This window comes from Sus scrofa, chromosome 13, assembly GCF_054392235.1.
Source record: "Sus scrofa isolate SSC_HxYL_T2T_F1_AM1 chromosome 13, Sscrofa_HxYL_maternal_Yorkshire_Landrace_v2.0, whole genome shotgun sequence".
In the NCBI taxonomy this organism is placed as follows: domain Eukaryota; kingdom Metazoa; phylum Chordata; class Mammalia; order Artiodactyla; family Suidae; genus Sus; species Sus scrofa.
The window spans coordinates 72,710,083-72,725,394 of NC_139395.1; the positions used below are offsets into that span (position 1 = coordinate 72,710,083).

Sequence of the window (15,312 nt, forward strand, 5' to 3'; positions counted from 1 at the left end):
TTTATACTCATATTCTTTTGATAGATCCTGCTTTTTAAAGGAAAGCCTTTGGTATCTAGAATCTTTTGTAAATAAAACAGTAAAGATGTAAGTGGGAGTTTTTGTGGGCACACCAAGATATTGCAGACTTTGGCTAGTTTTTAGGTATCTCATTTTTCTACTGAGTAAATAAATATATAGCCAAGAGATTAACCAGAAGATTGAGGTATCTATACACTGGGAATCATAATTAAGTTTTTCTCTCACCTTGATAAAGCAACAGTTAGCTTACATAGAAGATTTTACAAATATTAATTCATATGACATTTATAATAAGAGGTAGAAATATAATTTCAGTAATATCATAGGTAAGTAAACTTTGATGAATTGAACAAGATCTCACAGATAATATTTGTCAAGATCCAAGATAAGAACCTTGACAAATCTTCTGAAACTAGACTCTATCTACTCTACAATAACCCTTCAATATGGCAATCTAAGACCATTCACATGACATCTTATCACAACCAAATTAGCCATTTAATGAGTCCAAATGGTCCTTGTGGGAGAAAAATGGGCAATTGATTAATAAGACAAAATAATTCTTCAGGACACATTAATTTAGTTGTCACTATGCTCCCAAAGGAACAGAGAATTGACTCAATTATCTGAGAATTGAATAATTTCAAGAAAAGAATCTCTTAGTTCATTATATTGCTATATTTAAGTTTAATTTAAATTATAATTCAGAATCCTATCTATCTATAATGTTCTTTATGACCTCCAAAATAAATTTATAAGGTATTAGTATCATTATAAAAAAGGAAAACATTGAGAGGAGTTAAGTGAGTTAAGGAGTTAAGTGCTTGACAACCACAATTAGGTAAAAAAATATCTAAAACCCAAACCTACATGATAGGCTTAAAATCTTACTCTCTCTTCTTTATGTAGTTCCTACATAGTTGAAGATTTAAAATTTGTTCCTAAGTCTCTAAGAAATGTGCACATTAAATAAATAAATACCATTTAAAGTTACAGTAACTGCATTATGTCACAAACCAAACAATTTCAAAGTCCTATAAACTTTGTAGATTTTATATGAGCATGCATTTCCTCTCCCAGGCCAAACATATGTTAGGGAAATTTCTAAATGATTATCTACAATTTAAAAAATTTGTTAATAATGCACAGAAACATGGTTCAATTTCACCAATACACTCAATTCTTCTAAGCGATGTCTTAATTTGTCCCTTAGGGCTGTGAGAAGCATATTCTGTAACCAGAAATAACCCTGATTTCCACAGGAGGTAATCTAGGCTTACATTCCGCCACAGTGGGACATCTGATTCTTTCTTCTCAATGACTAGCTCCCTGAAGGACCTTCCATCATAGTGGAAGCAGGTATCACAGTGGGAAAACCCTGAAAAACCAGACATCCTCATACACCGTTTCAAAGACTCTTGGTACCACTTCTTACTAACCACTGCTGCAGTGAACAGATGAAACCATATGTTTTCCAAGTATAACCTGAAAGAATCATGTCTCAGGTGCTACACAAAGGCCATTTTGTTTCTTGCTCCAGTTTTCTTTGGCCCCTTCAAGAACTTACTCAACACTTAAGCACATATAACCTGGATGTACTAACAGCTAATACCTGCTCTGCTCTGGCATAACTATGGATAAGAGCCAGTGATTAAATGCTTCCTCTTCCTTTCCCTGGGTAGGTAGTTATAGAGACTCCTTAGACAATCACAGAGGATGGAGTACCAACAGTCCATGTTGGTGGTCAACTCAATAACTCATCCTTGCATTGACTCTTTCCTTCTTTGTTAACTCTCCCTTTTCCTGACACCTTACCCTTGGCCATCATTCCCAAATAAACAACGTGAACACAAGTCCTTGACCCAGGCTCTGCCTTCAGGGTTCAAACTAAGGCTTCTGTATTTTCTAACTATGTCTTCTTGCATAGGTTACCTAACATCTATGCAAAAGATCTGCTACAAAAGGTTGGATGGAGAATTAGGTGCAATTACACATTTAAAACATCCAGCTTGTAAAAGACTGAGATTCTAAAGGAAGATTCATCTATTCCAATAGAGCTAAACAAAGAAGATGGATTAAAAAGCAAATTCAGAAAGTTGGAGCATTAAATTATATTAATTTTAAAACATTAAATGTATACCAACTTTTTCCATGAATGATACTAAGGATAATACTACCTAATACTTAAGTACTATTTTAACAACAATTATATCCGTTGCTTTTTGCTTCTGTACTATGTAGAACTTTCTCAGATTAGAAAATAAGGTTTTAGAAAATCCATGTCCAGGATTAAAGTTATGTGCTGAATCTATATACAATTCTAAAAGTACTTATTCTCTGTTAAGAATTTTATTGAGGTTAAAAAATAGATATTAATCCTACTAAAATGTGATAAGGCTGATTTTGATTTATGCTGCCAACTATCAAATCAAGTTATATAGGATATAGATACAATAGTGTTAATTAGCTCAATCCAAATACAGTCAATGACCTTTTGCTCTCAGGGGGTTCAACTTTGATATGCATTTTCTAACTGATCTACATACTAATATTTATCATGGAAATATTCTCTGGCCTTGTTCCCACAATGCTCAAGTTATTATACAGGTGCAGAAAAATGACAAATGGCAGACATTTATCTTCTGCCAAAGGCTCACAGATATTTACAACAGAATTTCTGTGGTCCACATTGGGGGGATCCTGCATTTCCCTTCCCACAAATCATGATGTACAGTTTTACTGGATGCATTTAGCCTTAGTCTTATGATTTCTATAGTCCTTGAATATAGCATAATGTCTTAGAAGACTGACTTGCCAAATAGTTGTTCTTGTCTCTCTTTGAAACAGCCCCTCCAGAATGGGAACAAAAAATACAAAATACATACCTGTCTATCTATGACAGCTTGTTTTGGGAATGCAAAGCTAGTGGGAAGCCAAACCCTTGGTACACATGGTTAAAAAATGGTGAACGCCTCAATCCAGAGGTAAGAAAGTATGCTGGTATTAAATATTCACTTACTCTGCTGGATAAATTTCATTACAAACAACAGCAACTAATATTTCTGAAGTATTAAGTACATACTAAGAAATGTGTATAATATTTACATACTCTATTTAATTCTTCAACAACTCAAAGTAGCTATTAACATTATCCCTATTTTTCAAATGAGAAAATTAAGAAGACAACTTGTACAAGGTCACATGGTAGTTGGTGACTGATCCATACTCAAATCCCATCATCAACATCATCTATTGAACTCTTGTATGACGCAAGACCTATTGTTAAATATTTCCCATGCATTATATTATTGTATCCTCAGGATAACTTTATGAGAGAGATACAAGTATTACTTATACAGATGAAAAAAATTTGGTTTCACATTTGCCCAGGGTCACACAGCAGCTAGAAAATGTTGGAATTAGTAGGCTAAACATAATCTGTCTGATTCTAGGACTCAAGGTCTTAATCATTATTGCCCAATATCTTGCTCACATGAAAGCTAATGGCTGTCTCTCAACCTAGGAAGGTAGAAAACTAAGGAACTTATCCACATTTTTCAATCTAAAGCATAATTTATTCTCAAAATACAGAGAATGAGATGTTATTCTTCCCATCAAATTATCTAAATAATTGTATTAATTCTCCATTCTACTTTTCACTTAGAAGCACAGCTAGAGACACAAAAAACATCTGCTGTTTATAAGCTGAATAAAATGCTGTTGTTTCAGCTTTATTGGAATTTAATGCCTGCATTCCTTTTGCATACAACATTCCCTGTTTCCTCCAGCCTACTTTTATTATCTTTAGAGGATAGTAATAGGTCTGAAATATTTAAAGTTGTGTTTGCACTATTAAAATATTTCATTGTGTACACACAAAACTGTACCTCTACACCTCAAATGGGATTCTATAACAGGTTTTGGCTGTCTAAATGTACTTTATAGTATGCTGCAGAAGAGAAGAATTTAGCTCCTCCAACTTATGACTTAATTATAAAATTATCACATCATCACGTTTTAAGTCTTTCTGAGACTTTATGATGGAAAGACAAGGAAGCTTTTTAATCAATATATCTGTGTCTATCATTATTGTTAACCATGTTTTCTGGTAAAGTGGAATGGTAGAGTGTTCCAAATTATTTCATATACTATATAAAGAAAGGTATCATACATTCTATGCAGAGGCTATACTAACCACTAAAATTATGCTAACGACTAAAATGTACTAACCACTAAAATTATACCAAGAATATTTCCTTTCTTTTCAAACTTCGGAAAGCTGTTCAGGATTGTGAAGGACCTTAAGCTCATCTTCATAAGCAACAGTTTTCATATACCAAAACAGTGTAACTCACAGATATGCACAAATGTTTGATGTATTCTTGTTGCGAGTATACCTATGTTAACACACTAGCATCTTTATATGACTTTTCTTTTCTTAGGAAAGAATTCAAATAGAAAATGGGACACTTATCATAACTATGCTGAATGTATCAGATTCTGGTATCTACCAATGTGCAGCAGAAAACAAATATCAGATAGTTTATGCAAATGCAGAACTGAGAGTATTAGGTAAGTCATTCATTTATAGCTAAGAAATTCAAAATGACATTTTATAAAGCTATGATTATAAATAAATCCGATTTTTCTGTAAATTAGAAACAACTTTCCCTTAAAATAATGAGAAATGTCTAAATTAGCTTCTAAAAAACCACAAGGTTAGAATTATTATTCTGCTTGGGCAACACATTAGGGTTTGGAGGAGCCCAGCACTGGGTGAATCCAAATCAGAAGAGGCTCTTCCAAAGCTGATCTCAGAATGAAGTTTTGAATACAATTCAGAAAGTATCTATTAGGGAGTTCCATCGTGGCTCAGTGGTTAACAAATCAGACTAGGAACCATGAAGTTGTGGGTTCAATCCCTGGCCTTGCTCAGTGGGTTAAGGATCCAGCGTTGCCATGAGCTATGGTGTAGGTTGCAGATGCGGCTCAGATCCTGCGTTGCTATGGCTCTGGTGCAGGATGGTGGCTATAGCTCCGATTTGACCCCTGGCCTGGGAACCTCCATATGCCGCAGAAGTGGCCCTAGAAATGGCAAAAAGACAAAAAAAAAAAAAAAAAAAAAAAGGAAAGTATCTATTAGGAATGTTTTCACCTGCAAATAAAAAAAAAGTATGAAAAGAAAATCTCAAATTTACAGTCACAAACAGATTTATCTCAACAAGAACTTCAGGGAGGTAGCTGAGCAATGGTGCTGTGATTTGTTGATGTTGTTCTTTAAACTTTTTCCTTATGCTTATAGCCTTCTGGTTCCAGTATGACTGCTATAGCTATAGAAGTCAATTTCCACACTCCAGGCAGAAGAAGGAGGAGACAGAACTATTCATATCCATCCCTTTCATTGGAAAAGCAAAATTCCTCTGAGTTCTTAGAGCACACTCCTTTCCTGCCATTAGCTAGAACCCTGCCATGTGACAGACGTGAAAGGAAAATAAACCTCTATAGTGGAAAATGTTGAGACAGAAGCAGTTCAAGGATGATATTCTGAAACAGCTAACTAGTGGCATCTGTTACTGTAAATTACTCATTGATATCCCTCATCCTAAGTCTTTCTTAGTGGTGCAAAGACAAGAGATAAAAGAGAGGAAGAATCAAGCAAAAATACAAAGTTTCATGAGCTTATGGGTGATGGACATTGGTTCATTTGTTTATTCCTTCAATTATTACTATTTTTTAAATATTTAGTGTGTACTAAGCAACTAAAACATAATTATCAACACTAAAGTGATCTTTACCTTCATAGAACCTATAGTTTCACAAAGAAAAAAAGGTAAATTTTAAAATATCATGATTAGCATGGTCAAGAATGGAGCATTATCAGAACTTATAACAAGTTGAACATAAATTGAGGATGTTCTCTTTAAGCTAAGACCAGAAGACAAAGGACACACAGTGTGTCAGTGGAAAGGCAGAGGAAGCCATAACTGAAATGCCCAGAAGCAAGAGAATGTGGTGTATCTGAGAACTTCAGTTCATATAGACTTTAGGTTAGGAACGGGGATTGGACACACAGGTTCCCACATGTATGGAGTTGGAAAGACTTGAATGCACCCTAGGCAATCTAATAATTTATCACTATCATGACTTGGTATTTGTTCAGTATTTATTTAGTGAGGACAAAGCTGAAACTGACAAAGACTGAGAATTGTTTTTTTTTTTTTTAAGTTTCTACTCAGCCTGCCTGCTTCAACAGAAGGCAGCCTATTTCTATTTTTGCAGTTAAAAGCATGCCTAAAGAAATCTGAAATGATACAGTATTTCTGATTTAAGTTATTTCATTGTTTTATATATACTTATATCTTTTCCCCCACATTTAGGATCATTATCTTGGCTATAAGAGATTTAGTGATTTCCCTAGTCAGGATTAAAATTCTGTCTATGTCTCTTGTGGAATCATCTTCACCTCTTTATTATAAATGCTATTAAGAATGTAACCTTTTTGTAACTTGCTTCCTCCCCTCCTCCAGCTTGCTTTTGTTGCTGCAATGACCAGTACCAAAGCAAAAATAAATTACATTTACAGGGCATATACTTTGTGCTAGGCACTATGCTATTCTTCTTTATAGAACGTTATCTCATTCAATTCCCACACTAACTTTCTGAGATAATATCTGTTGTCACCTTCATTTTACAAATGGAAACACTGACTCCAAAATGCCAGGTCTGTAACTAGACCAAAAACACCTTGAGCAAAGTAGCTTGAAAAAGAGTTTAGTTACAGATACTGGAAATCTCTCTCTTGTATACTACATTACCTCTTTGGTTAATACATGTTAATTAAGTGAATAATTTAGCAATTTTGTAATTTTGTTTTTAGCCTCTGCTCCTGATTTCTCCAAAAATCCCGTTAAAAAAAATTCAGTTGTGCAAGTTGGTGGGGATATTGCAATCGAATGCAAACCAAATGCTTTCCCTAGAGCTACTATCTCCTGGAAAAGAGGAATGGAAAACCTGAGACAAAGCAAAAGGTAAACAAATCTCTCTTCTTTAATATTGTAAACATTTTGTAATTAATATTCACCAAATTTTTAGGGTTTACTAGATCTCCCAAAATTCTCTCCCTTATGATAAATTTACAACTGCCTATCTACAGATACCAGACATTTTTCACATGATGGTAAAAACAAAAGGATCTTACAAGGCTAGAAGCTGTTTGTATTATTTGACTGCAATATTTTCAGTGCATACACTTGAAATAGATACATTTTTAAAAATCCTTTAAGACCTTTTCCTATATTCAGCTTTGAGGCTTTTTCCTGACCCAGCCTGCTGAGATATCAGTGAGAAGAGCATTACACAGGGAGAGAGACCTCATACTCGTACACCTGGTGTTGTGGTTTTTAAATAGTCACACAGGTGTTCACCCCATGACAAAATGAATTCACCACATGAAGAAAATGTAGAGAGGTTCCTGTAGAGAAAGAAGAGAGGTTTCCTCCTATTAACGATATAGTTGAGAAATCCTGGATCGGCACTGTCATGTTTTCTAGGACAATGCTGACAGAACAAAACAGATGTTTTTCTTTATTTATAATACATTCCATTCCATTGTGCTGTAGAACCTTGTATACCCAGAGTTTGGTAGACTACAGTTGCAGTTCTATTTTAATGAGCCACTTGTGTTACTATGTGATCAGATTGCAAAAAGGTACTCCTATCAATTAGCCATTGTGCTGAAGATATGAAAATAGTTCAATGGGCACTTCTGCATCCTATGTGTCATGAACTCATACATATACCAGGCAGGTAACATAAATAATAAGATAGGACAAGTGAAAGAAAAGACAACAAAAGTGTAAAGAAAGAATAGGAATTTGTCAATAGTGCAAGACTGTAAAGGACCAGAGAGTGAGTTTGGCACCTAAAAGAGACAGTCACATCTTTGAATTCAGTCCCTGGCCTCAGGAGGGCTCCTTCCCATGTAGACAGCCTAGGGGATTGCTGCAAGCACTTCCAATAGCTCTGGATGTGGATTCTCTTTAAAAATGTTTTCTCTGCAACTCCTAAGTCCTAATCAAGGTTTAAATACACTTCTATAGAACACGAAAACTCAAAAATCTCAGAGCATCAAACACAGGCTCTGTACTGAGGACTGGGATAAATTGATTAGTTCTGCCTCTTTTATCACCGTGACTGTAAGTTTTCACCTAAGATCAAGAATGACTGCTGTTTACTTTCTATAACCTTTTATTTCATTTATTTATTTATTTATTTATTTATTTATTCATTTATTTATTTATTTTTGTCTTTTTGCCATTTCCAGGCCGCTCACATGGCACATGGAAGTTCCCAGGCTAGGGGTCTAATCGGAACTGTAGCCGCCGGCCTACGCCAGAGCCACAGCAATTCGGGATCTGAGCCACATCTGCAACCTACATCACAGCTGATGGCAACGCTGGATCCTTAACCCATTGAGCAAGGCTAGGGATCGAACCTGAAAACTCATGGTTCCTAGTCTGATTCGTTAACTGCTGAGCCACAATGGGAACTCCTCTGTAACCTTTAAAGATTCAAATTCAAGGTACATGGGGAGAAGAAAGAAAAGGAAGAGGGCTTGGAAGAAGATAAGAATATTAGAGAAAAGTTTTATAGGGTACGGGGGCAACTGCTTTTTAAAACAGCCTTTCAGGGAGTTCCTGCTGTGGTGCAGTGAGTTAAGAATTTAACTTGGGTCATTGCAGAGGCATGGGTCTGATCCCTGGCCTGAGAACTTCCATATGCTGCAAGTGCAGCCATTAAAAATCAAAACAGCTTTGGAGTTCCCATCATGATGCAGTGGTTAACGAATCTGACTAAGAAGGTTGTGGGTTCGATCCCTAGCCTTGCTCAGTGGGTTAAGGATCCGGCGTTGCCGTCAGCTGTGATGTAGGTTGCAGACACGGTTCAGATCTCACATTGCTGTGGCTCTGGCATAGGCCGGTGGCTACAGCTCCGATTAGACTCTTAGCCTGGGAACCTCCATATGCCACAGGAGCGGCCCAAGAAATGGCAAAAAGACAAAAACAAACAAACAAACAAAAACAGCTTTTATGATTTTTGTTTTATTTTGTTTTTCCCCATACGTAATGATTTTGGATCTTTTTAGCCTTAGAATAGTCACTAACAGTTATATCAGATTCAAGCATTGTTTCACCTGATTAAAGGAATCGTTCATATGATTTTTATTTACAGATTCTTCTTTCATAACTCTATTCACTTGTTGCTTTAGAATTTCATTACAGGTTTCAACAAAAGAAAACAAAGAAAACAATCTCTTGAACATGCATCCAAAAAAGTTGGGGAAAAAAAAATCGAGCCTCAGCAGAGTGTAGTAATTACAGAGGTATATCTCTGCCAGGTATAGATGACCTTAAGCAGTAATTTGCAAAGGTCACACACAGCCAGTTCTGTGAGACTTTGTGTCTCTGCATGTTTTCTATCCTGTCCCCTTCTCTATTGACTTCTGAAATGACTGGTTTTATTAAGTGCATGACTTCATTTTGCTTATTGGGAAATGCAGCACCTATGCTTCTAATTGCATTGGCCTGATGGCTTTTTTGTAGTCTTATCAAGATGATTTCCAAACAGGCTGAAGGTAAAAATTAGAACAGTGATAAAAAGAGAAGGAGAAAGGAAATAAGGAGGAGGGAGTTAAGGAAAAAAGGAAGGGAAGAAAAGAGGGAAGGGAATTACTCTTTACTACAGAGGTGGTATGGTGTAAAGAAGAGAGAGTACAGTCCCTGTTCTATCCTAATCAGACCATAACTTCAAGTAAGTCATATGTCCTCAATTGCTCTCCACCTGTAAAGTGGATTGGAAGCATCTCATCTACCTAAAAGAGGACAGAGAACCATCTAGTCTCTTCAAGCCCATTCAGGCCTGAGGTTGATTATTTCTTATATAGCATTGATGTGAGCCATTAGACAGTAACTGAGTCTTTTATCCAGGATTAGAAAACTTCTTCTCAAATAGGGTTGCCAGGACAGATCTCAAACCCTAGCCAAATAACAGCATTCAGCTTGTAAATAGCTACCACACTGGAAGAACACTTTGGAAAGGAGAATATTAAAAAAGTAGGTAAGGCCACAAAATATTTCTGCTAACATTTGGAATATATGAATAAAAGTTATTTGACTTTGAGTCTGTGTATATATTCGTATGTGTGCATATACCATGAGAGAGTCCATTGCTTGCAAAGCTAATGAAATTAATTATACTAAGAGACAAGGATGGAGTATTGGGCACAGAGGCTAGCTGGAGAATTTCCTTTTTACATTTGATTAACAAAATACAAGGTTTATTGCATGTATAGATGCAATCCTCAATGGAATCCTTGAAGAGACATTAGAGGTGAGCTAGTCCATTTTCAAAATTTTGTATGGCCAGATCTTAAATTCAAACACAGAACACTGAGTCTTAGTACACAGCTTTTAATGTCACATCACTTTGATTATTTTATTTAAATAGTAAAATAGATATGATTCCTATCCTTTTATACTTCTGTTAAAGTAGAATTGTGTATATAGGAAGATTAAAAGAGTCAGATAGAAAACAGCTTAAATGATTCCAAGTAGGTATAGTCTTTAGTTCTTGACCTTGGAAATACCTATGTGGGGAAATGTATGTTTTTAGTCTCTGTTATAAAATTTCTATATGGTCTTATCTACTTTAAAATTTCATTATCAACACTGCTTCCAATAAAGTGTAACTACCTAGAAGTGTTGAAAACACTCTAAAGCAGCCTAGCTAAAGTAATCTTACCGGCTTACTTATAAACAATGGTGGCTACACACACACACACACAACACACACACAATTTTCTACAGTCTTAACATGAATTGAGACAGCATACAGCACGTAGCTTAATGTAAAGCTTAGAAATGATGCCAAATCTTCCATCTCTGTTTCTATATTTTTTTCCCTCTCTACAAATAATGGAGAACATACTCAAATTCTTTATTTTTTGAATATCATCACATGATTTTACCAAATCTCATGTGCTGATAATTCAGATCAAAGCAACATTTCTGAATATGACTAGTATTTCTTACTGGCTTATGTCTTACAACCGAAGTCTTAACTATTTTAAGAGTTCCATTTTTACAAGTATCTATATTCTTGGCTGGATGTCAGAAGAGGAAAAGTTTACCTCCAACTAAAAGTAGGTAGGTAGCATCACAAAGTCTGAAAGCTGCCTAGTTTCCTGCTAGGAATGTATGGTCTTACTACATCTACCTCATTCTTTTTGGAGCTACCAATCACTTAGAAATAGCACCTAAATTGGAAAGAAGCAGTGATAGGTTCCTATAGGAGAAACTGGGGGTGTATTATAAAGAGCCTCATGCCGGGAATCAGAAAACAGGGATTCTGGTCCCTGTTCTGTCACTGATGAGTGGCCTGACTCTGGGTAAAATCATTAGCGTACTATTTTTTTTTTTTTTCCCCATGGAGGTCGTTGTTTTCTGGATTCACTTAAGATGAAATAATTTGAAAACAAGTTTCAGGAATACTAAACACTCTATCCATGCAGTGACTACCAGAATAGACATTAGATTTTATAAATCAATGCAGAACATTAGCCTGGCAGGTTGAAATCAGATTCTCTCATACTCCTGTAATTTTACATATGTTTTATTGATTTGCTTAGGTGACCAAGTGATTGAGTTGAACATAGTGATTGCTATGAATTGTCAAAACACCTAAAATTATCTCATTGGAAGGAATTAGAGATTATAAAAAGTCCTGGTATCTAGAATTAATGACGGTACTGAGCCCCACTGACTAACTCACCAGTAATGGCCTGGCACCCAGCATACACTTAGAACATAACAGATCAATATTTTCTACTCTTTTAAATCACTGAATATTAAAATTTACTTTGTTTTGTGTCTACCTGAATTAAATGATTTTGCAGTTAAACCAAAAACTTATTTAATAATGAATAGACCCATGATATGTTCATTCATTCATTCTGTCTGTAAACATCTGATAAGCCACAGTTATACCTCCAATTCTATACTAGGTGCTGTGGATAAATTTTAAGTAGCCAACTACATAATACATAATATCCCTTGATTAAAAAGTTTTTAATTATTTGGAGTCAAAAGATCTGAGTTCTGGCCTCAATTCTTCTCATTTAGTTGACAGCTTCTAGCAAGTCCTTTCACTTCACTGGTCCTCAGTTCCTTCATTTCAAAAACTGTAGAAAATACCTGTCTCATTCTTGGAGTTGTGTGAGACTCAAAAGACAAGGCACATGTAAAAAGGATGGGTAACCAGGATACATTCTGTTACCACTGAGTGTATTTATTGCTATTATCCTAACCTTTATGCAAATCCAAGTTACATCTTCCTACCTCCACCAGCCAAGGGGAAACCACAGACTTCACCACAGGCAGTCAAGATGAATAAAGATTAAGCTTATCTCTGCAAGGCATTCTGAGGCAACTGAGGGAATCAATTCCACATCTGCTATGTTTGATTAATCGCTTCTTTCTTTACCTTGTGGATCCACCTAGCATGTAAGCAGACAGAAATCAAAGGCCTAGATTTATCCCCTATGCCCAGTGAGTGCTGGCTACCTGTTCAGGAGTCACCTCATGGATTTAAGAGAAAACATAAGAAATGTGAACTACAGACAGCTCAACGTTGTCCACTAACGGGCAGCATTGAATAAGATGGCTAAATCACCTGAAATTTGATTAGAAGGAACATACAAGCTCTGAACAACAACAACAACAAAAAACCCCAAAGAGATGGACTATTTTTTTCCTATAATTGAATTAATAAGTAACCACATTGCTTCTTCACTTTCCAAAAAAAAAAAAAAAATTCACATTTTTGCCTCATTCCATATAATGCAATGAAGAAAATTAAATAAAATCTGGCTATATGTCAGACAAATTGTCATTAATAATGAAAATAACCATTTTAAGAATCTCCATATGCCAGGCAGTAAACCAGGCATTTAATATATGTCAAAAAATTAAGGCCAGTTTTTTTTTTTCCACATTCAAATACATTTCTGAGGGACAAATTTGTCATTGAGTATATGATTGAGTTTGTGCCACTTTTACCCTGGTAATCTCAAAGAGTTGAATACACAGGGGTCTTTGAAGAGTTCCACTGTGGTTCAGTAGGTTAAGCATCTAGCATTGTCTCTGTGGCAGCAAGGCTTTGATCTCTGGCCTAGTGCAGTAGGTTAAGGATCTGGTGTTGCTGCAGCTGTGGTGTAGGTCACAGCTGTGGCTGATTCGATCACTGGCCCCGAACTTCCATATGCTGTGGGTGCAGCCATTAAAAAAAAAAAAAAAAAAAAGGAAAAAGAAAAGAGGGGGGAAAAGAGCGCACTTTGAAACTCACAGAGAATAAAACTCACTCAATCATAGATATTCTGCCCCTGTTCCTTGGCATTTGGTTTCAGGATATGATTGTATTTCACAGACTTGAAATATAAGGATTGCTGGACTCTCGAACCAATTTCATTACCTCTTTCTACTCAGATCTATCTATCTATCTATCTATCTATCTATCTATCCATCTATCTATCTACAGATCTTATCAAATCCTGGATTTAGTGAATTGTCCTATAATAGTGACATCATTAAACCCTGCCTGAGCATGGGCACTTGACAAAATGCATGTACCCTGTGGGAATATATGAACCCATTAGGTAGCATGGAATCCGGTGGTGGTGCTTACTCTAGTTTTGCCTTCATTCCCCAAATATGGTGGGCACACTCCACTTCCACCTGCATAGCACTGAGACTAAGACCTCCTTCTTAGACACAATAGTACCCTGTGGGAAAGGGCTGGAGGAGAGCTGAAAGATGGAAGGGAAAGAGTAGAAAGGGGAGGCAGAAATGTGAGAGAAGGTGATGAGGAGGGAGAGGGATGAGATGGCATTCTCTGTGCCAAGACAGAATTGATAGATTAATCGTTATTGAGCAAGTCACTTGATCTTTCTCCTCTTCATGGATAAAAAAGTACCCTTGGGAGAACCTATTTGAAAGCCCTTTACATAGTGACATAGTAAAGGAACAGGAGAAACAAAAGGAGTCTGTCTTCATTCTTTTCCTTGCAAAGCTATCTGGATATTATAGGACTCATTGATCAACACTTAGGTACTATTCCACTTTTTCCTTGGAGCCTTTTCACAGCCATCTTGCCTAGTGGGGCATTAGCTAATAGGAGTCTGGCTGCCTGGATGTAAGGAAGCCAGTTAGATGATGTTCCCTCCCTGTTTGACCCATCTGTGTATATTTCAATAAATACTTTCTAGATCTCCACTATTCCCTTAAAAAACAAACAAACAAACAAGCCAAAAACAAAACAAAACAAAAAAACTTTACCCTAAGCGACTGGTCTTAATGAAATATTCCCTTCACACATGCCTTTTCAATACAACTTTAGCCAGAATGCAGCAACTGATAAGCAGGCTTCCCCATCCCTTCCTCCTTGCAGAGCTTCCTAATGGAACAAGCAAATAAACTTAATTTTATTTTGTATCACCAACAACTTAATGTAATAATGCTTAGTACATCAGGTAGCATGAGTATCAAATAGGCAAATGAACCATATGTGCCGATGTTTAAGGAAGAATGACAGTCTGCATAATGCCAGGCTTATTACAATCCCCCTTCTGTGCTGTCTCATTGTAATAAAATTTTAAATTGTTCATACTCAACTCCTGAGAGCCTTGTTAAGGTGAGTCTTTCCAAGGGAATACATGCTGAAGATGTCAAAAACCATCTGACACTCTCGCCTGTGTCACGCAAAGATGTAACAAGCTAAAATCCTGTGTGTGTCCCTGTCAGTCTTGCCCTATTTTTTCTTCTTGCCATCCAATCCTCCTTTCTTTATCCCCACTGGCATCCACTGAGCACTAACCCTTTGGCACAAAGCTTGCAGAACCACCTGCCTGCCATTGGCTGAAAAACTCCAGTCCATTCAAGATGTAAAGCCTGCCTTTAAACCCAGCTTTCCCAGCTGGGTGTGCACTGTTTTATACTGCTGCCTTGAGTTAGATTATCATTGCTCTAGTTCTCTATTTGAAATATTTTAATGATGAGTAATAACATCCCGTGGATTTAAGCCAAGGGCAAATATGACAAAACAAAGAACTTCCACAAATAAATATCATCTTACAAGTTCTTATACTGTACCAGTGAAAACATATAAGCTTCATTGTAGAGTTGCTATGAATTCATAGACTAGATCAGTAGGTTGCATCATCATGCATTAAGATGATCA

The 15,312-nt window shown here is 36.3% G+C and overlaps 1 protein-coding gene across 1 annotated transcript in view; it reads left to right on the plus strand.

The window, feature by feature from the left end:
• CNTN6 (contactin 6) overlaps positions 1–15,312 on the plus strand; it is a 295,431-nt gene that overhangs the window by 217,981 nt on the left and 62,138 nt on the right. Inside the window, 3 exon segments of the mRNA XM_084989161.1 lie at positions 2,869–3,005; positions 4,464–4,593; positions 6,899–7,049. Of these exon segments, the coding sequence (XP_084845287.1) occupies positions 2,869–3,005; positions 4,464–4,593; positions 6,899–7,049 (418 nt within the window).